General features: G+C 40.8%; 1 protein-coding gene across 1 annotated transcript in view; it reads right to left on the reverse strand.

Annotated features, from left to right (window-relative positions):
- Window positions 1-2,763: 2,763 nt before the first annotated feature.
- OTUD7A (OTU deubiquitinase 7A) overlaps window positions 2,764-27,699 on the reverse strand; it is a 100,511-nt gene continuing 75,575 nt past the window's right edge. Inside the window, exons 9-17 of the mRNA XM_030955519.1 lie at window positions 25,636-25,854; window positions 20,470-20,571; window positions 19,052-19,179; window positions 18,214-18,326; window positions 12,348-12,475; window positions 10,676-10,825; window positions 6,403-6,517; window positions 6,070-6,154; window positions 2,764-4,298 (exon numbers count right to left, since the gene is read on the reverse strand). Coding sequence (XP_030811379.1) covers window positions 2,865-4,298; window positions 6,070-6,154; window positions 6,403-6,517; window positions 10,676-10,825; window positions 12,348-12,475; window positions 18,214-18,326; window positions 19,052-19,179; window positions 20,470-20,571; window positions 25,636-25,854 — 2,474 coding nt within the window. The 3' untranslated portion in view covers window positions 2,764-2,864. The remainder of the gene's footprint in view (window positions 4,299-6,069; window positions 6,155-6,402; window positions 6,518-10,675; window positions 10,826-12,347; window positions 12,476-18,213; window positions 18,327-19,051; window positions 19,180-20,469; window positions 20,572-25,635; window positions 25,855-27,699) is intronic.

Genomic DNA, 27,699 nt, shown 5'->3' on the forward strand with positions numbered 1-27,699 from the left:
TTCAGGAGGGGGGCACAGTTTCTGCATGTTTAGTCTGTTTAATGACAGCTATGGCACAGCTGCCACAAACAGCCCAGAAACAGAAATAATGTTTGAAGAGAATTCTAAAAGAAAACAGCAATTAGAAAATTATTCAAAGATATCCCAACAAAAAGATTCTAAGGAAATGGGCACAACTAAAAAGGGTTCTGTCAGTATTTCATACAACAGATATTTTAAAGTGAGCAATCCTGTAGAGGTAAATATTTATTGAAATATCTGAGTGTCCTGAGGATGATAATGAACACTCAGGTTTGGTATCCCACACAGACAAGACTGACTAACTTTTCAAAATAATCTAACACACAAGCACAATGTATTAAATTATTCAGAACAGAGTAAATTATACCTAAATGCTGACCAGTTGTAAATCTCTTTCTTTTATGAGAAGATCTTAAAAACATACTATAGAAACAAATCCTGTGAAAATGGGAAACAGCAAAATCTCATGGTAATTGCTTATTTTTACACATGTACTGCTTTTTTCCTCATTCAGAACAGATGTAACTCACTTAAGCACATGGGCTGGTGTGATTTGCTGCTAATGTAATATTTCTTAAGCACAATTTTACACAGAAATGATTCTTAGAGTATCACACAGTTCTGCCACTCTAATGCCCTAAGAATTCTTAAATATTTCTGTTTTCTTTGAAGTCTTATCCTGCCAGTTTTCTCAGTCTCAGCAGCAAATACAATCAGATATAATACTGAATTTCTTTTAACATGGTCTGGCTTGTTTTAGAATAATTTGCAATCCCAATTTTCTTTGACAATTAGAACTTAAATGTAATAATCACAACAGCAAAGCAAAACAGGACACTGCTTACCGGTGTATGCAACACGAGACATGGGATTTGGAAGGTGCTCACCTTAAGGACAGAAGTCACATGGGGCTTTAACAAATACCAACATTTCCCTTTTGATGAAGAAATGCAAGTTCAGTAAGATTCAGTGTATGCTTAGTATACAGTAAGAAATACAAAGTACAGGTCTGGATTCATGGAACAGCTAACATGGCAAAGACCTTAACTTTTTATACAAGGGACCAAGGGACTTACTTTGAAAACTCCCATTCAGCAGAAAACCTAAAAATATGGTAAATTTTAAGTATGTTCTCAGTTCTACCAGTCTGGGACACTGGAAAAGCTCCCATGCTTTTTCTGAAAGCCAGGACACAGCAGCAGAAGTTTGTGTATCTTGTTTCACAGGGGACTTGGTTTCAGGGTTAATTAGGATTAACTGTATGCAACGGTGCCACCCTTGTCAAGAATTAACATTGGGCTGCAGCAAGCAAATAATCAGAAATGGAGACTCTTTGGCAAAGAATTGTTCCTGTCTGGGCCAGAAAATTGTTATTCCCTAACGAGGAAGGCAGAACTCCTGTTCTGCACCTTCAGGTGGCAGAGTCAGCAGCCCTGAAGGCAGTACTTTCACCTGTTATGCAAAATTGGCTCTTAAAATGAGCCATTGTTCACAAGGGTAACAACACCAAAGAGCTCCTGTTCTGCATTCTGCCAGCTGATGGTGGAGGGGCGCAAACCCAGAGCTGTATCCCAGAAAACTTCCTCATGACATCCATCTACTTCAACAGCATGTGCAGAGTCTGCTTTGCAGAAATGCTTCTGTGAGCAAAGTTTTATTTTCAGAAGTATTGCAAACACTTACGTAAATATTTGGATCTCAGACTTGTGCAAATCTGTGCTAGGAGCTGCCATTCCTGCTGGAGGCATTTTACAGCCATCTGGGAGCCTCCTGGGGGAGAGATGACTCACTCTAGGAGACTTGAAAAGAGGAGGAGCCAACAGTCTTCAAGGCTCAAGTAGTTACACTTGCAATAATTATCACTCAATAATGTTCAGAAAGAATAAGTAAATAATGATTAGGTTTGTGCACTAGCTAAGGAATAAATTGATGCATTGCATTGGTTTTGGCAAGCAGCTGGAGTCTAAAATGATCCTAAATTTCCTAGCTGGTCATCAAATTTTTCATATCTAGTAATTTTTAAAAATATTTTATTGTAATATTTCTCTGCATTTTAACATCAATGGAAATACTTCTGAAATTCAGGTGTGCAGAACTATATGGTGTGGGGGCTTGGGGACATGAAGTCATATTGAATTTTCTTATAAAACCTCTTTAAAAACTCAGTGCAAACAAAAGTGGCTCAAATCTACTTTTTTTTTTCAATGAAAATTTAGAAATAATTGGTAAGAACTGAAAGTTAAGATGACCTACAGCCCTCATGAATTCAGACCTTTCACTCCCATTTTTCCAGAATCATTCAATTTCAGACTGAAATATACAAACATTAGTAGCAATGCAATATGCTGCCATGTTAAAAATGTGCAGTATGCAAAATCACTACCCTCCTAAAAAAAAAAGGCTATGAAAACTTTAGGTTTAACTAAGGAAGAAATACTCTATACCTATATAATTTCAAATGTCTGCAAGGCAGATACTACCCTACTACAACACCACATCTTCACTAGGTATGACGTTCCCTTATCATTCTACTACCTGAGTGATGTCAGTGTAAATTCAGGCACCATTAGTAAACTTTTGACCAAACATATACACAGCACTGACAAAGGAGTAAACAACCCTTCAGCTTACCAGTACATGTAAAAAAGACACTGACAAAATGGAAAATAATATTTTTTATGATAAATTATTCCTATTATTTCCTCATTGCCCCAGAAAAGCGAAGAGCTAGACACTATTTACTCATCAATCCTTTATTCTTTAAGGATTCCTTTTACTGCAATCCAACACTGTTTACTTTGTAAGTAAGAAAATGGTAAAACTAAGTAGTCATGGAAGAATCCTCAATGCCTGTGTCCCTTGCTGTCCCTCTCCCTGCGCTTTAACTCCTCTTTGTAGCAGTAGGAACAGTAATTTTCGGTCTCAGGACGACCATAAAAGGAACAGTTCTCCTTCTTACAGCGGTTCTGCTGGATGCAATATATTGGGCAAACTGTGCTTCTGCCTTGGTTTTTGTCGTTGTTCAGCCAGCTCTGAGGAGCATCCTCGTCAGCATACTCCAAGCAGTCTCTGATGTCCCCGGTGTTGAAGCCATTGGTGTAGGTCTGGGACTTGTGTTCGGCCGGCCTGGCGTAGCTCAGCGACTCCACTGTGTTCACCGTGCGCATCCCGGGCAGCCGTGCAGGGCTGTAGCTCTGCGAGGACAGAGACCTGTTCTGCTGGGGGTAGGTGGCACAGGTTTTCAGGGTGCCAACCACTGGCTTGTAGGTATCATCCTGGAAGCTCGATGGCTTGGAGTTGACGTCATGCAAATGGATGACACTTTGCCTTTGAACGGGGGGGGTATGGCTATAGTGGGCAGACACCGGGATGGGGCCGCTTCTCTTGGCGCTGTTGCTGGGTGACGAAAAAGACCCGGGAGTGGGACTAGTGCGGTCTTTAAACTTTAAAACCAGTTGGGTCGTATGGCTTTGAGGTAAGACGGGTGATGCCCTGTCCTGAGGAGATGGTTCTAATTTTTCTTTTGAAAATGCCTCTGGCTCCAGTTTCCTACTAGAGGAGCCATTCAGCACAGCCTTTTTCTCAGCTTCCTTTCTTTTCTGTTCCTGTTCTGCATTGAAGCGCTCCTGGGCGCTGGTCAGGTAATAGCCGATCATCTCCTCGTGGAACTGATGCCTGTGACTGGTCAAAAGAAGGCCAGCAAAAATAAACTTTCGTTCACCCTGCATGGCAGCTCTCAAAATATTTAGGCTGAGTTTTACGTCTGTGCTGTACTTCCACGGGTCAGACTGCTTGTCAGAGAAGTGTTTAGCGTTCACCTTTTCAGTGGGGGAGCTGCTGGCTCTGTCAGTCGGAGATGGAGTGGTCTTCTCAGATGGAGACGTGCTCGCAGACTGTCCAGATTCCTCTTTGCTCCCTTTGCGGGACTTGGACTTCTTCTCTTTGACTTTCTCTACTGTGTCACCATTTTTTCCATTCCCTGAATTGACTCTGCTCATCTTCCCGTGCACCAGACCTCCAAGACCACCCATGTTCTTTTTCAGTTTAATCCCCAGGGTTTTACTGAGGCTTCCTATTTTATTGGCAACTGAATCCGTCCTGGTTTTGTCTTTATCTTTCCTTTGTTTGTCCTTTTCTTTTTCTTTACCGTTTTTGCCGTTATTGCCATTGGAATTACTACAGATGGAATCTCGGTCTGAGTCCATGGAGTCAGCCAGAGACTGCACGTCTTCTCCAGCAGAAGCTGTAGGGGATTCTGGTTGAGCCAAAGGGGCCTGCTATGGAAAAGGAATTATAATTAGATACAGCAAAATCCATCTCATACAGGAGTTGGTGCAAAAATACCCACCCCAAATTCAATACAGATTTTGACACTGATTTTAAATACACTTTTTAATTTATGCACTGACATTTTTGACTGGTCCCATCACTAAATATAGCTTTTCTAGCTGTGCTTACTATGTATTTTGCTTGTTCCTAAGTAGCTTTTGGCTCATTTCAGGCACATTTGTAGAATAGAGGTCAGTCACTCAGATGCTCTGTGAAAATCAGTGCCTGAGTCATGGGGGAAAGCGAGTTCCCTCCTGCCCCAGAGAGCCAGAACAGGGAGGATCAGGAGTGTAGGCTGTCCCTCAGGCCGCGGGAAAGGAGCTGGGGAAGATGCAATGGAAGGGGAATGGAATGAGCTGCTGCTGAAAGCTGTGAGGGGCATACAGCACACAAACCTGTGTGCAGCTGTATTTCAAAATTGATTATATTCAAAACCTAGCTTATTTAAATTGACTTTTTATTTATTCAGGTCTCCGGTGCATGAAAATTAAAGGGAGGATGCACAGAGCTAAACATCTCATATGAAATATCAAACATTAAACTCAAGCAAGTAGGCTGAGGAATACAAAGATGTGTATTCATGTTTATTGGAAAGGCAATGCAGATAAAACTGGTCATAAGTCTGAGATCCACTTTATATTTTAGGTTACATGATAAAACCCCTTCCTTGAAAATGCAATAACATGGATCCTAGGGTACTTTAAAACAGGACTCTGTTCATGTACTGCCGCAGAACAGCCTTGCTTTCAGGCACCATGAACCTAAAATCTGCTAGAGATAAATCTGAAATATTCAACTGGCTACAAGGACATGGGGAGGGTAAGCTCTGTACATATGTATACTTCTGGTATAGAAATACCTGCCATCATTGTCCCTGGGTACTTACATGTCCTCTCCCAGGAAGCCCTGAGCACCCCAACACTCAGTTGGGAGCAGAGGTGATATTCCCACAGAGCAGAGGGGAAAGTGCTGCAGTGACCTGACCATGAACATGCAGCAAATGTGAGCAGGGAGAGGTAACCCAGGTTCCACAAGGGCTCACCACTTACAACTGCAGGACCATTTTGACTCTCCTTTTTCTGATATCGTAGCTACTACTGTAGAAACTGTAGAAAAATGAATTTTTCCTCTCTTGCAGCTTGTTAAAATACTTTCTCCTTTTGTGTTCTGTTTCTCTGTTCAAACTCCATCTGTGTAGGCTGTCTAAATCACCTCCATCCTCTCAGCAACCTTTTGCTTCCAGCTCAACCCCTCCACCTATTCAATGCAATCTGGAGAGAAATTTCAGTGCCAGCTGGGCATAGTTCTAAAACAGCTCTCTGGAAGAGGCGGGCTACAGTTTAGTGCCAGTCTTTGTCAGCCACTCCAAACTGGGAGCTGTCCACATGTGCATATGCACTCTCAGAAAGAAATTGCTGCCCTAACAGCAGCATCAGAAGAGCAAGACAAAGTTCTGAGAAGACAATGGTGAGAAAAGGTTTCTTTAAATTACACAAATGACTGAAATTTATACCAGAAAAAGTAAGCTAGAAGACACATTTCAGCAAAAAATATACAAGCAACAGTGCTATTAAAACAAATAATCAGAAAAATCTGTAAGCCTGATTAGTGTCAGTGAGCCATGAGTGGCTGTCCCTGCTGTCAGGGCACTGAGCTGTTTGCAGGCAGCCTATCCTTGTATCTCCCATGCTGTGGGAGCAAGGGGGAAGTTTACCTTACCCGTGTCTCAGAGGGGATGCGGATCCAGGTTACATTCATGTAGCTGTGCAGTAGATTAAGCTTTGCCTCAAGAGACAAAATCAAACTAAAGATAAAAAAAGAAGGGAACAAGCAGTCAAAAATCTTGAAAGAAAAAGCAATACTTCATAACAGGGGAGATGCAACAGCAGCCTGATTGTGACTGTCAGCTGAAGAACCCTCCCCCCATGTCTTCTACCATGTAAGCAGAGCACATGAACCAAGCCCTCACTGTTAGCAGTTCTCCCAGTACTGACACCAGGTACAGGTCAAGACATTTTACTGCTTAACACCAAAGCTACAGAAAGGTCTTACTTGGCCAGTCTGGTGTTATCATTGTCATCTTTTCCCCACTCCCAGTCTTTGCCAGGATCAACCGCAAAGTGCAAAGGCAGTAACTTGTGTTCAGAGTCAGTCAGGGGGATCACCGCTGAAGCAGAGAAGAAACAAGGATTGGGGTGGGGGAAACAAAAATTACAAAAAGAAGAAAAGGTTCAGCTGTGAAAAGCAGAATCACTGCTTCAATAAGAGCAGAATTTGTGCTGCAGAGCATCACAAATGATTTATACTAGGCTCCATTTGTCTGTTCTCATGTTTGTGCAATAAAAGAGGGAGAGGTTAATACACTGATTGCTCCTGGAGTGAATGATAGTCACCTGTGGAGGAGGGGAGATCTCTGGAGAAAAAACACATGGCCATTTGTACTGTACAATCAACATTTCCTGGAGACAGAGCCATTAGAATAGCAGAAAGCAATAAAATGTTGCAATATTCCTGCCTATCGCTCAGAATCAGAGATTCACATGTTATTTTGCCTTTTTTTAGTACCTTTGTACTGTCAAAGAAATAAAAATATATTGATATCAGCATTAAGAAAGAAAACAAGAGAAAGCTACTGTGATTTTGGATTCAAACTGAATCAACATAATTGAAGAGCAGAGATCAACATGTATATGGGTTAAGAGGTCAGTTTGAGGCCTCTGAGAGCTCACAGTGCAAAGGCCATTATTGCTCTTACAGCCCAGCCCTGCTGCCAGCAGGTTTTTTTTCTGCTTTTTCCCCTCTCTGCTCAGGCTCTGTCCTAATGACTCTGCCTCTTCTTTATACTCAGCATGCAGGGACCACACTCAGATGTCACAGACTGTCTATCATTCATCACCAGCAAGAGACTAAGAAATAAAACAATGTCAGTTTTAATTAAAGCCACCGATTCGCTTCTATTTGATTAGGAAAACAAGTAAAAGCTGTTGAAGGTCTGGGTAGGATCCTCAGCATGGCACAGGTCACTGCTGCTCCTCTGACAGCTAATCAAGGCATTTATCTTTCTGCACTAGAGCTCTTCAGGACTTGCCCTGAGTATTCATTCCAGACAATCCAAGGGCAAAGAAACCTAGAGAAGCCACCCAAACATCGTGGCACTCAGTTATTGAAACCTGACTTCACATGGGCTTCTATGCTGTTTGTAACCCTTTCTGCGGTGCAGCACACACGCGCGGTCAGAGCGGAGGCGCAGCATTTCGGGCACACGCTGCTCCCTCGCCCCCGCAGCGGCTCCGCGGCCCCGGGGCTGCCCAGAGAGGCCCGAAGCGGCCCAAATCCCGCGGGGCGGCGCCCCCTGCCGGCCGCGCCGGGAACCGCCGCGCTCTGCCCCGCAAAGCCGTCCCGGGAGCGCCGCTCCCCGAAGGCTCCGCACGGACACAGCGGGACTGGAGCTCCCCAGGGAAACTCCAGGCACACGCGGGGAGCCCAAGTCTGCCGTTCGGAATACTCTGCACTGCAGCGGCCTGGGGCACCGGAACAGCACAAATGTACAGCAGGTGTGACAGATGAATGCACTTCTAACACTTCCTGGTGTAATATGAGGTCTTACCCTAATGCATTCAATGAAATTATTGCAACCAAAAGGCTGGAATAACTGAGAATACAATTAACTGAACGTGTTTCACAAGGAAAATGTATATTCTGCCAATTAACTGAGTTACCAGCAGGCACTAACTGGACTGACATCTGACCTCAACCATTTAAAGGAAGAAGGCAACTTAGGAGAGAGCAATGTTGTAAGTTTACAACACAGCAGTTCCCTTCTGGTAGCACCTGGTCTTACAGGTACAGCCTGGTAAAAATCTGTGACTGTAATCCTAGGACAGGTGATGATGGAAATCTTGGAGCAAAGAACCACCAGAGAGTTGAAGCACTTTCTTCTTGGGATAGAAACTTGAAAGGGTAAATGTGACTTTCTTCTCTATGGGCAGCTTGAAACTAACTAATTTTCACATAGTTAAATAAATATTTTGGTTTATAAACAAAATTTTTAAAAATCCTTTTTAAAGCTTGCTATTTCTACTGATACTGAAAATACCTATTAAAAATGCTTAGTGATACTCCCATTTTAATAAAAGACAAAGTTAAGTAAAAAACAAAGCTTAGAGCTGATTGTCTGTAGCCTGTCACTGTTGTCGTAACTCCTGTACACATTCTGAGTGTCAGAAATGTGTTCACTGAGTTGAGTGCTGATTGTATCCCCATTCTAAGGTATAGTCTTATAGGCTGGTGTGAAGCACTGTTGTTTTCAAGAAAAACAAATCTGCTAAAGCGAGGGACTTTGAAAATTCTGTCTTCACTGCAAGACCTTTTCTCTCTCAAGGAATTTTATTTGATAGTTGGGGTTTAATGTAAGATTTCCCCAAGTTCCTGATAGAAAAGTATTTTTTTTGTCACAGCTGCAAGCAGAGTCCACCCCATTAATTTCTAAACCAAATCCCACAGACTGCAGCATCTACCTGACACCCAGCAGGGTCTGCAGCTTTCGTTGGTGTTGGCCCCAATTGGCTGTGGCTCTCTAGATGGAACTGCACTTCTCCAAGCACAGCCTACCAGCCCCAATTCCAACAGATGGGATAAGTGACAAGCAACAGCTGCTGGCTGGTCCATGGCAGTGTGACACACACAGTGAGGACTCTGCTGCCATTCCCTAGCTGGGTGTGCTGCCTCCTGGGCTGTGAAGGAAGTCACAGCACTTCCCAGCTCTCACCCTCATGCCTCAAGTGCCACTATTCATCTAAAAAGAACAACACTTTAACTCTTTCTGAACATGCCAGTACAATAAAATGCTGGCACAGAAACTGCCATGGTGCTGTTCAAGACCACTGCCACACCTCTCACAGTGTTACTTGGACTGAGCACAGCAGCATGGAAAGCTCCAACGCCAAGGGAGCAATCTCAGGGACAGTTGAGACCTAGTATGTGTTTTCCATAAACAAAGACACAAAAGACCTGCATCAGCAGAGCCTGCATTAATATAAAAGTATTTACCCGTTTTTAATCAGACACTGGATTTCAAAGAGGGGCCCTGGTGACCATCAGAATGCCAGGGGCTGTGTGTAATAAGAAGTGTCAAAATGTGTCTTAAATCCTCTCCAGACAAGGGGATATTAGCATGTTTTCCCTTTGTATCTATTTATAGTAGTGTTTTAAATGTTCTGCTACAGGACTCTATGCCAAAGCAGAACTTAAAGCATTGACATCAGTATTTAAGTGACCACATATACTTCTCCAATGCAGACATAACTGTCTCCTCCACTAGAGAGCTCAGCAGCTGCTTAAATACGTGTGTATGTACCTGCAGTAGTTCAGACACCTTCAGATGCTGCTCCTGACACTTGGTGAGAGCATAAATACTACAAGTTATGAATGGCCTGGATCTCCAGGATGCTATTTTTAAGAAGGTGCAGCTCTAAGTTGCATTCTGATAGCTCAAAATCTGCCCGTGTGCTGAGGCCCCTGTGCTATTGCTGCTGACACTTGACAACTGTGGCTGTCCCTTGCCATGTGCCAAAGCTGCCAGAGCTGCTCTGCTGACAAGGTACAAGCCCCAGGCACTGCTGGAGCAACCCTGTGCCCATTTCCCTCCTGTCACAGCACATGGAGGACAACAGCAATGCTGTGGTTGCTGCTGGATTGCTGCAGTCTCCAACAGCAACAAGCTTGGCAGCTATAGCATTCCCTTCATCCCAAAATAAATGCCAAATGCTCTCAGCTGCTCTACACAACTGAAGCCTGTGCATTTAAGGCCCTGAAGTAAGAGAGGTACAATCAGGTCACACAAAACAAACACCACTTTGATTCACTGACCCTTGTGATTAACCTAGATGAACTTGTACATCAAAGTCACTAGCTAATGTTTCTGAGCCTGTGCTGGATATCTGGTAGAGGTTTCTTTCCCAGCACCTTTCCTATGGAAGTACAGGTATTAGGAAGATCCTACAGAAAAGCAGTTGCTAACCTCAAGAAGGACATTTAACGTTATTGTAACATTACTGCTCTTGTAGGACCTGAGGTACTGAAGGCAGAGAGATGTGCCTGACATAAATGAGGCTCCCGTCTGCTGATATTATTCCAGCTGTTTGAAAGGAAGAAATGGACTCTGCCATTGTCTTGTGATTGAGCCACTCAGATTCCTAAACATGCAGCAATAAAATTTAGTGAGTATTGTTTCCCTTCTGACAGATAAATACATCTACAGGTAAAAGAAAGTACTGTGTGCACTGTATTCAATATATATGCCAGTGTTGCTATGTTTAAAGCATACCTTGTTCTCTCTGTTGGTCTTTTTGTTCCATGGAGACAAGAGCAGAGAAATGGGCCTGATCATAGGCCAGTACAAGAGGTGAGCAATGGCATCTGTTTGGCAGAACTTCAAGCGGCAAATAAATTCCTCCAAATGGTATCGGTGCAAATGCTGCAGAGAATAAGGAGATTTTTACAACTATATGAAAGAACAGATGAGTTGTATAAACAATTGTGCTGCAATATCATCAGAGCTCCAGGAGAGCAGACTAAAGTGTGGTAATCAATGCAGAAAACAGCCACAACAACAGGTAAAATTTCATTATAAAATGTCAGGAAACATACAAAGAACCATAAGGAAGATCTTCCACTCTTACATAATTTTTCTTGCTCTGTTTATTGGTAAAGATATTATGGTCTTATAACAAAATCTTGATGACTCTCACGCATGTAAGCAGAGTTGTATCTTCCTGTAATGCTTCTAGGCAGAATTATTTTCTAATAATCATCAGTAAATACACTGTCAGGTCTTTTGGTAACATACTCTGCTTGTGCCTTCTGTTAACAGATATCCATAAGAAACATTACAAACATGTTTATAGTCCACATGTTGTATATATCTGAATGCACGTACACACATATGTATGATAAAGTTAAGGAAGGACTCAAAAAAATCCTACAAGTAGAATTTTAATGGAATGTCCATCTGGAGGGGCACAATTTTCCTTTGAAAGATTCTACACTTGTTTATACATATAATTATGGGAAAGAGCAAGTTTGGCCAGGAAAACTCTCTCACTGTTTTTGCTTCTAACCAATTATTTTCCCTTTTGCTACAAAAATATGAGACTTTATTGCTGAAATATTTGCAAGACGAGTTCCCCTCACGAATCCCTCGCTCTGCACTGTCTTTTAGGTGTGTTTCTCAATAGCCTACAGAATAATCTATAACCATCTACTTGTAGTTCATGATTTGCAATGGAAACTGAAATTATGCAGTATTTTCTTGTGGAAGTAAATTTCTGTAAACTCCATCACCTGCTGAACATCCTCTTTTAATCAGCCAAACATCCCCCTTAAATTAAGTAAATCCCCATCATGAATTAGAATTCTGTTAGTTCATGGTAGAGAGTGACCTGAATTTAATGCTCTGAGTCCTGCTCCGATAGGGTCGAGCTGGCTCGACATATGGATCTAACATTTCTGTGGTCACATGTACAAACTGAATAAAACATTCTGTAAACTTTTGAATGAGAAGCTGCAAAGGAGTCATTAAAAACAAAAATCCAAGATACACACATTTAAAATTCAAATTTTCAAAGTCAGATTAGATTGATTTCTGCAGAGTTTTAAGGGGCACCTAAATAACATGGCAAAATTAGAACTTTGTTCACTTAGACCAGTCAGAAATGTATTGTGTTCTGTAATTTGGTGGTTATTTAAGTTAATAGGGAATATCTAGGATAAAGAGATTCTCAGCAAGTGTTGTATAATTATCGTGTATTTTTTTACTTTTATCTAATAGAAATGGATTGAGTATCCTTCTGTGTTTTCCTTTTATTTTTTCCTCCTTCCAGAAAAAGGCAGCAGCTCTGCCATGAACACTGGTGTGTTACAGCTGGGTCCTTTGCTGGTATCAGTTTACAATTGATTCAATTTACAGAGGTGCAGGGATCTCTAATTAAAGCTCTTACCTTCTCCCCCTGAGTCTCGTAACATTGTGTCTGCTACTACAACAATCGGCCTTCTCAAGATATGGGCTAAGACAAAAACATGGAATTCTTCCAAGCTCTCATACACTGGATCTTCTGCATTGTCCACCCTGGAAGACACAGCATTGAGACTTTATGAACCAGCTTGAACCAACCATGAGACTTTGCTGGATCAACACACCCCAGCAGCTATTCCTTCTTCACTGTCCCTTATATCCCCACTCCTCTGAAACCCATATTTCAGTCATGGAAATAGGTAAAAAGAAATGGAAAGGAAAATGCACTTTTGTAAATAAAATAATAGCAACATTAAAAAAAAAATCCAGCTAGTATCACTATGCTTTAGATCAGCTCCACAATCTTCCAGGAGATGGAAATGCCCAGCACCTTTAGAAGCCAACCTAGAAAGTCAATTTTCTACCAAAGAGGTCGTTCTTTTACCTGGACTGCAAGAATAAATCTGGTAAAGTCTCCACTTCTCTAGGTGACCATTACCAAGCCCTTCTATGACTACATAAACAATTTAATGAATTTTTGGTTTCAGTTACTCCCTTTCTGCTTTACCAGTTTAATGTCATTAATGTTAGTACCACATTTCAAAGCTTTGCCTTTGCCTGGAAAACAAAAACAAACTAGATGAAAGAAGACTGAAAAATAGGAGGGTTGTGGGAAGCAGACAAAAGTGAAGATGATAATTCACTGCTGAGTGCAACCTAACAATATAATACACCCAGAGCCCAGCTTTTGTGAGCCCTGACAAATGAAGGTGAGGAAGGTGACACAGGCACACTCTTAAATGGAGGCAGCTCCTGTCCTCTTCCTGCCAGCTGCGCAGGGAGCCTCCAGAACTGACTGCTGTTAATTTTCTGTGCATGTGAAGAACAGTAACAGAGCAGAAGTGCCTGGACACTGCTCCAGAGTGTGTGGGACAAACACAGCAACCTCGCAGAGGTCTCACAGCATCCAGCCCCTCCCTGGAGCATCACTTGAAAATCCTTCATCCCAGCCTAGGAGCATAGCAGGGTGGAAATGTTCCTGGTGCAGGACATTCCCTGGTCAATGAATATCTCCTTCTCTGGATCCCTCCTCCCGCTACCCATACTCATCAGGAAATGTTTCCTCATGTTCAAACCAAAGTCCCTGTTTTGCAATTTCTTCCCCTGTTCCTTACTGAACTCTTCTCCACAGCTGGCTGCAACAGCTTTTCAGCATTTGCAGTCCATTTTGTCACCTCAGAGTAAGCTGTCAGCCAAAAGCAACTCAGGGGAATCATGTTATTGGCAAGACAATATGCCAGAAAGATTTCCAGCTATCTTCTCACATTAGTATTTCCAGCCTATCAGTCCTATTTTTTTCCTTCAAATCCTCTAATTATTCCTCATCTCCTAGTTAATGAGGTTTATAGAAGTGAAAGGCATATTCCATATACAGCTGTTATCAGAGCGATCTCTATCCCTTTGATCAGCTGATGCCATGCCTGACTGCACAAACTCCAAAATTCCACCGGGCTTTTTTCCTCTTCAGTATCACATCCCCATGTTGCTTGATTCACTGTCTCTGATCATATTCACACATTTCAAACCCCTCTCTGCTATTAAACATTCCACTGCTCATTGCCACAGGATCAGAGTGTCTGGGGTCATAAGGGAGCTCTAGGGAACCCCTTATTCAGCCCCTGCTCCATCAAGGCCACCCAAAGCCCAGGATTGTGTCCAGACAGCCTTTGGGTACCTCCAAGGAGAGAGAGTTCAGAGCCTCTCTGGGAAACCTCCTCAATGCTCCATTTTCTACCATCACTGCCAGTAATTCACGTGGCCTGTTTTATATTATTTCAGTGCCTCTTGCTGAGGATTCAGTATGAATTTTCCTAAAGATTAATGAGAATGAAAAATCATCATTAACAAGTATCCATAGCAACCTGCCATATCCTTTGATCCCATGATCATTCCACTTTTTTTCAGAGATTTTTATGTATGCTGGCTACATGACCACAAAAATTGGGGACAGAGTAATTTTGTCAATAAAACATAGAACCAAAGAAAATTTGAGAAACTGAAATTAATTCCTCTATTCATGTAGAGCTAACTTTAAACAATGAAATCCACTTATATAAGAGTATGTAAATCTGCATTGCAGAATCCTGCTCAACCAGAGCACTCTGACTAAATAAATTATGTTTATTCTAAGAGCAAATTACTAATAGAAAGAAAAGCAAATAAAAATCTCAGTCTGACCTACAGGACCACTAGCACCTCCAGTCCAAACATGGGAAACATGGTCTCAGCACCCCAAAGAGAGTCCCTCTCTTATGGAAAATCCAATTTGTACTGCAGCCAGGAATGAAAGAAAGCCTCTTTCAAAAAGCTGGAAGGGAAAAGTCACCTGCCCTGCTGTTCTACCTGGCTGGCTGCTGCTCTCTCACCTGTAAATTCTGAGCAAGATCTGTTCTCATGTCCTTGGATTTCCTTCTAACAGCACCCTATGGTAATATTGCTTTCCTTCCCCACACATAGCTCCAGACTTTCAGTCCAACAGACTCTAAGAGCTATTCTGAGTTTAGGACTCATTTTGGGATTCACACAGAGCAAGAGACCAATACCCTCAGACAGCTGAGATGCACTGAAATAACATGACAGGGATAAAGTTCTCCGACCTGGTGATTTGCCAGAAGCAGATCAGAATGATATCTGAGTTCTGGGCTCTGTTTGCCTCCATTCCATTTCTGACACCTTTCTTTTCCTGCTTAACCGTCTCCAAATGAAAACCAGCACAAACCACAGCTGCAGCTGTAGGTGTAGGAACCTCTCCTTTGATTTCCTTACAGTGTTTGTCAGCAATGGGCTTCAATTCAAACACAGGAAATTGCACAGTAGTGGAATCTTCTTTCATTCTTCAAGTAAAAAAAGGTATATTGAATTGACTAAAGGAAAAGAAACACAGAATGTGAATACTTTGGGTTCCATATTTGAACCACCACAGCAATTTGGCTGTGCTTGGCTTCAGTACTTTATGTGAACTGAAAATAGGCCAGATAAAAAGAGGTATTAGCCTTTAGAAACTACAGCTAATAATCAGTAAATATGTTATAATGAACCATTTCTATCTGCACCCTACAATAGCTGCATATACTGAACAGTTTAAAAGAAATAGCACTCCTGTAACAGATGCCAGATCAAATAAAATCGTTTTAGGGCAATGTCTTGTTAAATGGTCTAAACTACATTCTGTACAAGGTGAGGGTCTTGCATGGCTGCAGGAGTTGTGTATGAAGAGCTGTTTGTTGAAGCACTCTGAATACCAAGCCAAGTCCAAAACCTCAGAGGACACTTGCATTTGAGAAGTACTTCCTGTTTAAATGTTCTGGGTTTCTGCCTCAAACTTAATTCCTTTGACATACAGGAAGACTACAGAAGTATTCCCTCCCTTCTTCCCCATTTTAAGTCCCTTGAACTTATTAATGATAATGCCAACAGCACAGATACAGCTGGGAGGTGACAATGAGTACAAATACCATCCACTTCCGGGGTCTGTATGATCTCAAACCACAACAGCACCTGGGTTTTCAACAGTGAATAACAACGGTGATATTCACTCTCACATGAGAACAGGCTCTGACTGACAATTGCACAGTGAAGGAAGGGGTTGGAATTTTCTTTTGAGCAGGATGGCAGTATTTAGGTTCTTAACAAAAAACAGGGTACCAGACATTTTCCTTTTTTCAATGCAGTTCCTTCAATTCAGTGCCCCTACTTTTGCTTGTAAATGGAGATAAATGAAGCAATTATGTTAATCTAGAATTCATTTTTTACATTTACAGGAAGATGTGCAAATCTGTTTCAAAACAAGAATCTGCTTCATAAGTTTACTTTGCTTTACATGCTGGAAACAAGAACTTAAGAACCAGGTTTTTCTGTCTTTCCTTTTTCTCTTTTTCCAACTTCCAGCCTCAGAATGAGACTGTCTCAAAGGAGAAATCTTTAGAAATTTAGCAACAATTGCTGATCTCCTTTGCACATAGCTCACTCTGAAAAATAACTGAAAGAAGTTTGCAGGTGAATGAGGCAGCACAATTCCAGCCTTAGGTTTGTCACTGAATTCTTTTGAAGCAAATACAACTTCTGATGCTTTAGCTAATTCCGACACCAAAGGAAAACATCTCATCTACAGTTCAAAGACTCATGTGCAAGCTTGCTTAATATAGCAACTAACTAGAGGACATAATATACCCCATCTCAAAAATACTATTTTGATATTCCTTTTCCTTGTCAAGGGCCCTACTTTGAACATGTGCTCATTAAACTGAAAAAATAATTCATTCTGCCACATTCATTCTGCCTTTGGAATGAATGCAAAGAGAAGTATACATTCAAATCTTTAACAGGATAAGGATTTCTTGCCTGATCTATCTTTCACTATTTCAAAGGAAAAATTAACTGTTGGCTATTTGTATTTACTTTATTTTGATTGAAAAAAAGATAAATGCAAACCACAATGAGAAGGTTATTTATATACTACCTATACTCCTCGTGTAGGTACCTGGGAACTGAAGGTTGACTGCCTGGCAAAGATAATATTTGAGAGCATCTCTGACTAAAAGCTACTGAAAATATGTGGTACATGGAACATAAAGAATGAAATGGAACAAGTCAGAGAAAACTGGGGCTGAATGACCAGATTTAATAGAAATATGAACTGAACTGCCTTAGAAAACTGAAATGTATCAACAGGAAAATATCTACAAACGTCAGAAACAAACTACAGATTAAAATAAAGATCTTTTTTTTCACTTCAGAATAGAAGAAAAGGAGACACACTGTGGCTGACAATTTTCTAAGCAAAGTCCTCCTGAATTCCTAGAATTACCTATCCTTAATATCACAAGGTTAAAGGGAAAATAAAATATTCTTTCAGAGTCCAAAGAATATTTTCTACAAACTTTGTTACTCTCATTGTGCTGTATCCCTTATTTTGTCAATTTATTTATCACCACACATTAGTTTCTCCAGGGGAAACAGTAGGTAGAGAAAATTATGCACTGAGCAAACACTAAATATTTTTAGTGATAAACACTAGACACAAAAACTAAAGCTTCTGCATTCTGAAGGCTGGTCAATAATCCTGTCCTTTGGGGGTAACTGCACTGAAAACAAGGGATGGTTTATAACAGTGGCTATTTAAAGCAGATTCTCTATGTGGGTCAGGGGTATTTAAATATTGTAGATACTGTTTCATCCCAAATCTCTTCACAAATATATTCCTGAAAAAAAGCTAAATGATACTGCCAACATGCTCGTTCCATGTCACTGTAGGACATGAAGCAACACGAGCGTACACACCTGCTGCTTTCAAGGTGAAGAAAAGGGAAGTTTATTTTCTGACTTTAACATTTATAGTTTTTTAAAAGTGACAGTGGATTGGAGGGTGAAAGTGCCAATGACACTGGACAAACTAACAGTCTATCAGATTTCTCTTCTTCTATAAAAGAATACAAAACAATAAGTTATTTACAGAAAGTGTGTGAGAAAGTTCGTTATAAGAATGTAAACATCAGAAGGATTAAAAAAATCTTAAAAAATCAAAACAACAGTTCCACAAGAAAAATAATTAGGATTTATTACATGCAGACTCTTTTGGATACAACATAACCTCAAGTTAGTGTGGTAACTGTACAAGAAATCACGACTAAAATGCTAAATATTATAATGGGATATTTAGATAATTCTGCCATGCCAAAAGAGTATAACAGCAGCAAAGGCAGTTTTGTGGTGCCATGAGCCACCTTCCCTCAGTTGTGCCGTGCTGTTTTCCTACTGAGAGCCAGCCTGGGGCTGTGTCAGTGTGAACTTACCCCCCGCCAGTGCCCCCATTCTTGCTGAAGTGCGTGCGCGGCTCGCTCGACGCCAGCTTGAGCAGCTCATTCCACTCGCGCTCCCACTCCTCCTCCGTGTATACCAAACCTGACTATGGGGCACAAGGAAACGCTGTCAGCACTCTGCTGACACACAGTGCAAGCTGAGCTCTCTACCAGTGTTTACAACTCACCTGAGTTTCACACATGACTCAGTTCAGTATCTTGGGCCATTAATAGTTCAACATTTCTACTCAGGTGAAAGAACATTAACTTATTAAAAAGATCTAAAATACCAACTGTAGAGTTAGCACATTCACTTGTTTGCCCTCAGGATTACTCCTGAAACTGACTTTTCTAGACACTGCACAGACATCTTCAGGAAATAGTAACATGCTGAAGGTACAGCTTTTAATCAAAAATCAAATCAGATTTAAAGACTATTTTAGTTAGAACACTTCCACTCAATATTTGGCCACAGCTCTAAAAATCCTAATTCAAGATTCAGGGAAATCTTTCCTAAATGGGGTTCTCTCTGTTTTGTGGATTTCATCTATTAATTTTTAAGTGCTTTTGATAGCTAAATTACACATTTATTTTTCTACATATTCCAAATGCACCTTAGACCTTTTAGGCACAAAACTCTGCATACTTATACCCATAAAGCTACAAACACATTTGCATTCTGGTATGAAAATTTCAAATAAAAGTATCTCTTTCCCCAAACAAAATGGCAGCACAAGGAATTTGATAGCAATTAAAACTTTCACAGCAAACTTCAGAAGAATGCTTGTAACCCTAAATGATATTAACAAGGCTGTCTTTGAGCCGTACAAACCTCCTTATTCTGCTGAGTCTGTTGCCATCTCCATCTTCTTTTCAGTGCTTCCCTTTCAGCTCCACTCCTCATCATAGTATAGAGAGCTTTCCGTAACACAAGGTCCCGGTCGTGAAATCCCCACATCCCTAAGGCAGCACAAAATGAAATCCAGTTTTAAAGAAGCTACAGTGAAATAGAAAGAGCTAATACATAATTGAAGATTCTCTCTAGCAAATAATTCACTCACTATTTTTAAGATTTCCAAAAGAAAGAGTTATCGCAAATAAGCTAATGAGCAACAAGAGTTCTAACACATTTTAAACTTTGATTAGGAACAACCAAGGATATCAGCTGGTTCAGTTGCTTGCAGGCAACTCCAGCTTTGTTGCAAGCCATGGAATATTCAGCGCTCAATTGCCAGCCGGCACAAGGATGTTAATGAGCACTGCGGGCACCCCTTGGAATCACAGACAGTGCCAGCCCCCAGAGGCTCCGGCTCTGACACAGCAGGAAATTTCCTCTGGCTTCAAAATGAAGAGGAAAGCATTCAAGATGATAGAAAGTCTAAAACTACCACCAGCCACAGGCTTTCAAGTTCATTTTAAGATAATGAAACATAAGTAACCTACACCAAAAGAAAGCAGAGCTGTCCCCTACAGACAGCCATGTTTCAGTCACTACATTGTCAGCTAGTGGGTTCGGGTCAAAATACTCCAAACATTTACAGTAATTAACATATAAAATTAAGTAGATAAAGATAAAAGGATACCTGGAAACACCAAAAACTCTTTTCTTACTGCATCTTTCAACAAGAGGAGTCTCTTCAAAATATTAAAAATCCCAGTGTTTTTAAACACTCACTCTTTGGAGTACTTTTGGTGGAAGATTTTAGCAGGTTAGGATGTAGAAAGCCCATCAAGGACCTTCAGCTTCACAGCTTTCTACTGATTTGCAGAAAGGCTTAAAAAATCTTGTAGAAACAATTAATTTATCAATTGGAGATTATTTTAATTCACCCCAAATGCTGTTTCAGAGATTGACACTGCATTCTTGAAACAGCAGAGAACTGTTTGAAGAAAATAAAGAGAATGAATGAATTTCCTTGCACATAAAGTGGACAACCCTGCAGCAGCTCCTGGAATTTGCCTGTTGACCTGTTAGAACACAAAAAATATAAGGAAAATACAGATCACTGGAGTTTGTGATACTGGATACCGTTCCAGTTACATTTCTATATCCTAAGAAACCTTTTCCTTTCCTGCTTTAGGTATGCTTGAGGTAAACAACGCTACAGTGAAATGTGAAGGACATATTGCTCCAGAATCAGACTTTTAATGCAAATCTTTGCATCTCATGTGTTTCTGAGCTTTGGCTGGGGCTAGAGGAGAGCAGTGAATATTTCTGGCAGAAGGTTTCCTGCCCAGACTGCCCCTTACCTAGAGAGGCAGCATGCAGGAGGCAGTTTCCATCACCCGTGGTGGCCAGGGGCAGCAGGCGCTTGCAGCTGGTGCACACCGTGGACCACCAGTTGAGGCGTCCTGGAAGGGAAACAGCAGTTACAGGGGGAGAGGAACCTGGAACAGGAGCAGTGCTCTGTGCAGGTAAACACAGAGCAGGAGGGGTAACCATCCACACCCTCCTTGCCAAATAACCTTAAATGTAACATCAGAAGTCAAAACTAAGATTAGAAATGAGGCAGATAAACTTTTCTCTACATGGATCTAGAAAGGAAAAGAGCACCTTTAATTAATTTGCATCTTCCAGTCTCATATGCTGCATCCAGTGATGGATTTCCCAGGAGTTTATTGCCTTAATACCATTATGAGCCTTGCTGTCAGTTCCCAAACATAATCGACATTGGCCTCCCACACGCATATGACAGATTACATTAAGGTAAGAAAGGAATTTTTGTCTACAGACAAAAGCAATATGTATGTGGTAATCAAGATAGGTTACTATAAAGGTAAGTTTATTAGGTAAATTATTTAAATCAGATGGATTGTTTCAACAGCTGATTCTCCTCTCATTTCCCATAGTGTAAATCATTATTAGATCTACTAAAACCAACAGCTACATTACTAGAGAATTAAAATGACACCAAAGCATAGCCCGAGGTGTAGTATAGAATGTGGCCTTTCTCTTTAGGGAATACTTAAAGTACCACTTATCCATCATTGCTATGTGAAGCATGTTTTACAGATTATAAACCAGAGACAGGCTCTCTGGAAAAGCCTGGCAAAAGGACACCTTTTCAGTGAAGAAATAAGTAATGAAGACTATCACTGCCCAAGCCCAAGCTAAAAGTGGGTAATTCCAGGCACACAGACTGCCATGTGCTGGCAAACTGGAATGTTACGTCTTGGTTAAAAGATCATGGGAGCACTCCTAATAGAAAGAAAGCAAATGGGGGTAATTGTGTAGCATCTCTGGGGATGAGGAAGAGCAGATGATTAACAGGGATGAGTAGAGCTGGTACATTTCCCAAGACTTGGCAGGTCTGTGGATAATGCACAAGTGAATAATTGAATGAATAATGCAATAGGTAGACTTTTTCTCCCCCAGCTTCTTGACTGGGAAGCCGGGAAGAAATAGCATCTATATATTTGTACAGGCAGTCTTGCACTTAAGGTTAAACCCCAAAATAGAAGGAAGTCCAAACAACAAATAAACGCCTCTCCATTAATAAGTTCTCATTACAAAATTATAGTGAAGCTTATTTGTAACTACAGGTAATATACATTAGGGGGGAAATAGTGTAGCAATATTTATTATGTATCCCAGTTATTTGTTCTGGGTACTAAGAACAATGAAATTAAATTGCAATGAGTCCAAATGTGTTAAGAGTACCACACTGTAAAGATGCATAGCAGATCAACAAGCACATCTGGTAATCCTCAAATGATTTTAGCAGCTGGTTTGTAAATGCACTACACCTCAGACTAGGCTTATTGAGTTCTAAATTAAATATGCAATAAAGAAGCTTAATTTAAAGCACTATTAAACAGTCTTTGGAAAGAACAAGATCATTTTTAGCAACTCCTGCATCTGTGAAATAACAATTTGCCACCTGTTTTTAGCAGAATGTTTTGGTGGGATCATATTCAGCAATAAGCTATGCCAAGATGCTGTGTAAAGCCTAGTTAGAATACCTAAAAACAGACAGACCTTAGGTAGGACTTAAGGAAATAATGAGCGGCATTGCTTGGCAGATTAACTAACATCTATTGGTAAGAAATGCCAAAGTCTGGTGTTTGTGAATTTTTTGAGTAACAGGAGGTTTCTATAAAAGTGATCTTCTGTCAAGTGCATCCTGCAAAAAGCGTTTGGGGCTTGGTTAACATCACAAAGCTTATGGCTGACTGAAAAAATATCAGGTATGGGTTTATAATCGGATTATAACAAAAAAGCGGTGCATTTTCATTTTTCAAATGAAGTGGTTATAGTGGGCCCCTTTAGGGAAAAAACAGGAAAATTAAGCTTAGATGAAAACTGAGATCAAACTTTTCCACAGTTTTAGTGGGTTGATTTGGGAACACAAAGCCCAGGCTTAACAGCATATTACTGTTTACTTTGGCTGTAGCTTTCTAGAAAACACAAACATGAGCACAGAAAGAAAAGTGTAGGGAAACAGCTCTTGGACTTTCATACAGTATACTTGTACCATTTGTATTGAATTATACTTCAGCACTGCAATAAAATTGGTTTTTCTTTCAGTTAAAAACACTGTGTTAGTCCAGCCATTCCTCTGCCTGTACTGTTTTTTAAAACACACTACTTCACTACAGCAGAAGTTTCCATAACATCTCTTTGTGTCAACCCACACATTAACAACATAGGGGAGTTGATTTTCTATAATGAAAATCAACTTGCTGCAGCAAAATATTAAGAATTATAAAATTGCTTCCACCCAGACTTCATTTAATATTATCAGTACCTCGAGTGATCCTCTGTTGAAGAACCACAGCAGTTCCTGCCAGAGCTCACAGAGATCAGCCTGTTACTCAGGAGCTGATCTCATTCCAATTCTGGAAATAATCAACAGCTGAGTTTACAAGATGGACAAAACCTCAAAATGTTTTTATGAATGTGCTGCATTCTATCCTTTCAGAGGAATATTTGGAAAGCAATCATATTAAGGAGTAAACAATACACTGCAGCAGTGGGGAGTAAGTAAATCACACTGCCTTTGTCTGGGCCTTTCCTTTATCATCTCACACAGCACTTTGCAGTAAATTGGGAATTTTCTTCTGAGTTTCCATAGAGATAGGATGTAACCAGGACACGCTGTCACATATAGATGTCAGGCTAGGAAGAGTTTAAGCATAAAAAAAAAGAACATTAAACCTTAAAGGCTTTTACAGATACCCAGCTTATATGGCCACTTCAGAACCCACATGTGACACTGTTAGTGGCAATTCTGCTCTCCCACTCCAGGTTTGGGGAGTAGTAAGCTGTTAGTTCCTAGCAAATGTCCTCTTCCTTTGCCTAATCAGCTTCTTTTTTATTTCTTTTCTCTTAAAATTCATGGTATTATATCCAAGCACACGCCCCTCTTACTTTAACAACATGCCCAACCTCACCTACAAAAGCTACTGTCCTTCATGGGTTGGTTTGAAATATATTTTAGGCTCTTTGCAGGGAATACACCTTGTCTTTTAGAGTTTTTTTATGTCACTGACCAAACTATAGTCAAACTGTTGGTAGGAGACAATAAAATGTCTAATACTATGTGGCTTTCCTATTAATTCATTATCTTCATTTTGTACAACAAATAAAATAAAATAGGCAGGAAACTGTATATCTTTACACCTAAAACAAAGACAAAAGGTTCATTTCTATGAAGTCTTACATGATTTTCTTAAGCAAACTATTTGATCTGTTTAACTTATTTGAAATACAGAAGTGTTTTTCAGAAAGTTCCAGGTTATCTGAGTGAAATGCTCACAAACTAAACTAAGTCTATACAGGCTATAAGGACACCAGTGATCAAAACCCTGAGGACTTCAAATGGTCAAACCCTCTCCTTTCCAGGGTGCAAGAGGCTCTGGGGATGAAGGCACTTTTCCAGTGTGTGTCAAGTTACTGCCCTAATAAATGTGAAGAAAAGAATAAATGATTTGTTCTAATTTTCAGAGAGGTTTGAGAGAGGAATGCTAGCAGCAAATTCGGTAGTTTCTGCAGCCATTTCCAGTTCAAAGCCAGCCAGTTCTGCAGGGATTAGAGGATGTCAGCTCTAAATTCACATATTCTCTGATTTCAAGGTCAGAAAGCCTCTGTGATCTTCTAGCTCATACTAGACTCTAAAGGCTGTAATTGCACTGAAGCAGGTAGGTCAACAATGGTGCTGTACCAAGGTATCTTCTGTTATCCCTATGGAATTTGGAGGGCTTGGCAGAACTGCCAGAGGAAGAATTATTCAATTTTTCCCTATCCTCCTTGGGTTAGTTGGTTCTTAGAGAAACTGGATATACTTTCTTCGTAGGTGACTTGCAGTTTTCATGCTTCATAGTTGCCTGGTAGCATTCCTACCTTATTTTACACTGCTATTTCTCCCAGAAAAAGGCCTAAAGGCCTTCTGAACACTGCTTGGGGTCCTTTTGGTTGTTCATAGGTTTTGTTTCTATTTCCTTAAGTATGTACTGTTTGGGGCTAATCTAAGTATGTCTGGCTTTTCAATTACCAAAGCCAAAAAAGAGCACATGACAATATCTCCCAAGTACTCAGTGGAACACCAGATTAGCAGAGCTCCTGCCTCAAACGGGAGCTGCACTTCATCAGTTTGGGCTCACACAGGGCACCAGGGTTGGAGAATGAATCTCAGATCAATCCAGTGTTACACAAGTCAGTAGAACAATCCACACACAAAAAAGGTAACTGTCTGTTCCATATCTCACAAGCAACCATGAAATCTGATTTTACAACTCTTTTATACCACCAAGATTGGGCATTTCACTATACAGATGTGTTCATTTCATGGTTCATTAGCACTCCTGCTGTTTCATAAAGCACCAATACTAATTTTAAATAGATTTCTCCATATCCTTCAAAACTGGCTTAAAACTTAAAACTACTAATAGATGTGAATTAACATTAACTTTAAATATCTACACTTTTTTTCCCCGTGGCAATACTGAAGTATTGCTTTAAAGTTATGTAGTTTCTCATTATAAAAAATAATAAATACATAAAATACATATCTATTTTCTCAAGCTGCAACCGAACTTGAAGATGTTTCCTTTCACAGTCACTGCAATGTAATTTCCTCATGAGAACTGGAAGTACCAACTCCCTCTGACCATCCAGACTTATGTCCTTGTCTATTGCATGACTTCCCCACCGGTCCCTTCCTTCCTCTCTCAATTTCTTTGTTTTATTAACGAAATTTAACCATTTTTTCTATAATGTTTTAAAAGAAACAGAGGATTGGGATATGAGTCATTTGGCAAAGAACACAGTACTCTCTGGCTTTTATTTCCCAGGCAGGATGTGCAAGCTCCGGACACGAAGCAGAATTAGAAATGCCAACCCAAATGCTGGATTGGCTACCTACTGACACCCACAGTGTCACCCAGCTGCTGACAGACACCTGAGGTGTCACCCACCTGCTTGCTCCAATGCCACCATGGTGGCCTGCTCAATTAGGTCCCTCTCAATGAAGCTCCTGAAGTCCTCGCTGTACACACTCAGGTCTGGCAGCTGGAATGTGTAGATGGGCATCTCCAAAGGGAACTGCTCATTGCTGCAGTCATTGGCTACATGGGAGCGAGCAAGAGACACTATGGCTGAGCTGGCATGGGAAATCCCTCTGGAGAGACGCTTTTCTGTGGAGAAACCAAAGAGCAGTTACAGGCTGCACCACTGCCTAAAAGGCCAGCAATGCCCAGGCTGGTGAATGCAATTTCATTTCACTAGGAATTTATTCCATGTCTTGTTTGCTACCTTTTTCAGGTTATTTTCCTACTGTGAAAGATTGCTTGTTCCTATTACAGGTCCCTTTGGCAAGCCAGAGGAACTTGACTTTCTTTCTAGTAAAAAAGACTAGTAGTAAAAGTAACAAAATATGAAAGATAAATATTCCTATAAAATTCTTCCTTGATCTCGCTTAAGTTTTCAAGGATTCAGTGGAAGAAATATTTATTGACAGACAGATGATAATCAGTTCATGTTTTGAACTCCTAATTAAAGTTTACTTTAACATAACTTATCGCTAATAGCGTTTTTAAGACATCACAAACTGACTAATGGTTATATAAAATTAACTTTCTTGCAGTTTGCGAACTTTTATTTCTCTAGTGGATCAAATGGAGAGTTAAATTGCACTCCCTAAATTATCGTAAATGGAGGGAGAGGGCAGAAGGTTTGATTTTGAATTGGTTTCTTCTCCCTCTACATCTCAGCTAAATCCCCGGAGAAGGGGCACTGAAGTGCAGGGCAGCACCTCCATGTGACATCCCACCTCTGCCACTCCATCACCCCTCCCAGCACAGCCCAGCACTCCCCTGCTGGCTGCATTCTCCACTCCTTGCTGCAAACCAAAGTGCTCCATTCCCTTCTCTGCTCCTCCCTGAACACCCCTAGGTCCACCTGTCAGTCAGAGGTGGCTCTCTGGTCAGGAGATCCTCAGCTACACACTGAGTTGGCAGCCAAATTCCTGTCAGTCCAGGTGGTCAAAGCCAGATGTACCTCACACTACCTACTGCACCCACTAAACATCAGATGGACATTTCAGAGCAAACTGTATCCCAAAGAGGCTGAAGGGACATGGTTTTATCAACTGTGCTGCTCTTGCTCCCTTTATTTGTATTCAGTGCTTTAAGGAGACTTAAAAGCACCACAGTTCCTTTTCTTCTGATGGAAGTCAACAATTTTTAAAAAGCTTTATTGAAACTCTTAAGAACTGATGCTATTTCCTGTTTAATAGGAGGGAAGAGCCAGCAGGAGCAGGGAAGCCCTTCTGTTCCTTTTAACGGCTGCACAGAAAGCCATCACCAGGCTAATGCTATTACCGGCCTACACGACAAGGTGCCAGACCTGCAGATTTATTTTGGTGCAAACTACAGCTTCTTGAGAAATTCATAGAAAAAAATTGCAACCCAACTGTCAGAGAGAGGGAGAGATCTGAAATAAAACCCCTAAGAGCTCTGAAAACAAAAAAGCAAATTCTAATGCTTATCATCTTGTACTGGAAATTAACTGTTAGAGATAGCTGATTAATTTTACTTAAGGTTTCAATTTCTATTCAGCAGGGGATAGGACGCAGTTTCTGTGGAACCATAAAAGAATGACATTTTAAAGCTGAAAGTTATTCACAGTCTGCATACATCCTTTTCACATACTGTGAGTAAGAATGCAAAGAGTGAAATACAGATTTTTAAACCTTTTGGTTTGTTTGTTTCAATAAGCATAGAAAACTATATACAAGAGTGGTCTGTGACACCCTCTAATTAACTCCTTTCATGAGTACCACAGGACTGCTTCGGGACAACACATTTTACTTTAATCACCCATTAAAAAAATAACTTGCAGAACTGACGCAGAGCTCACAACCACTAAAACATGAAAAATAGGGTCTAGCAGCAGCTCTGAGCCCCATGACAGTGACACAGCTCACATGCTGCTGGCACATGGCCTCCCACTCTCTGCAGCCAAGCAGAGCTCCCAGGCAG

The sequence above is a fragment of the Camarhynchus parvulus genome, chromosome 10 (assembly GCF_901933205.1).
Source record: "Camarhynchus parvulus chromosome 10, STF_HiC, whole genome shotgun sequence".
In the NCBI taxonomy this organism is placed as follows: domain Eukaryota; kingdom Metazoa; phylum Chordata; class Aves; order Passeriformes; family Thraupidae; genus Camarhynchus; species Camarhynchus parvulus.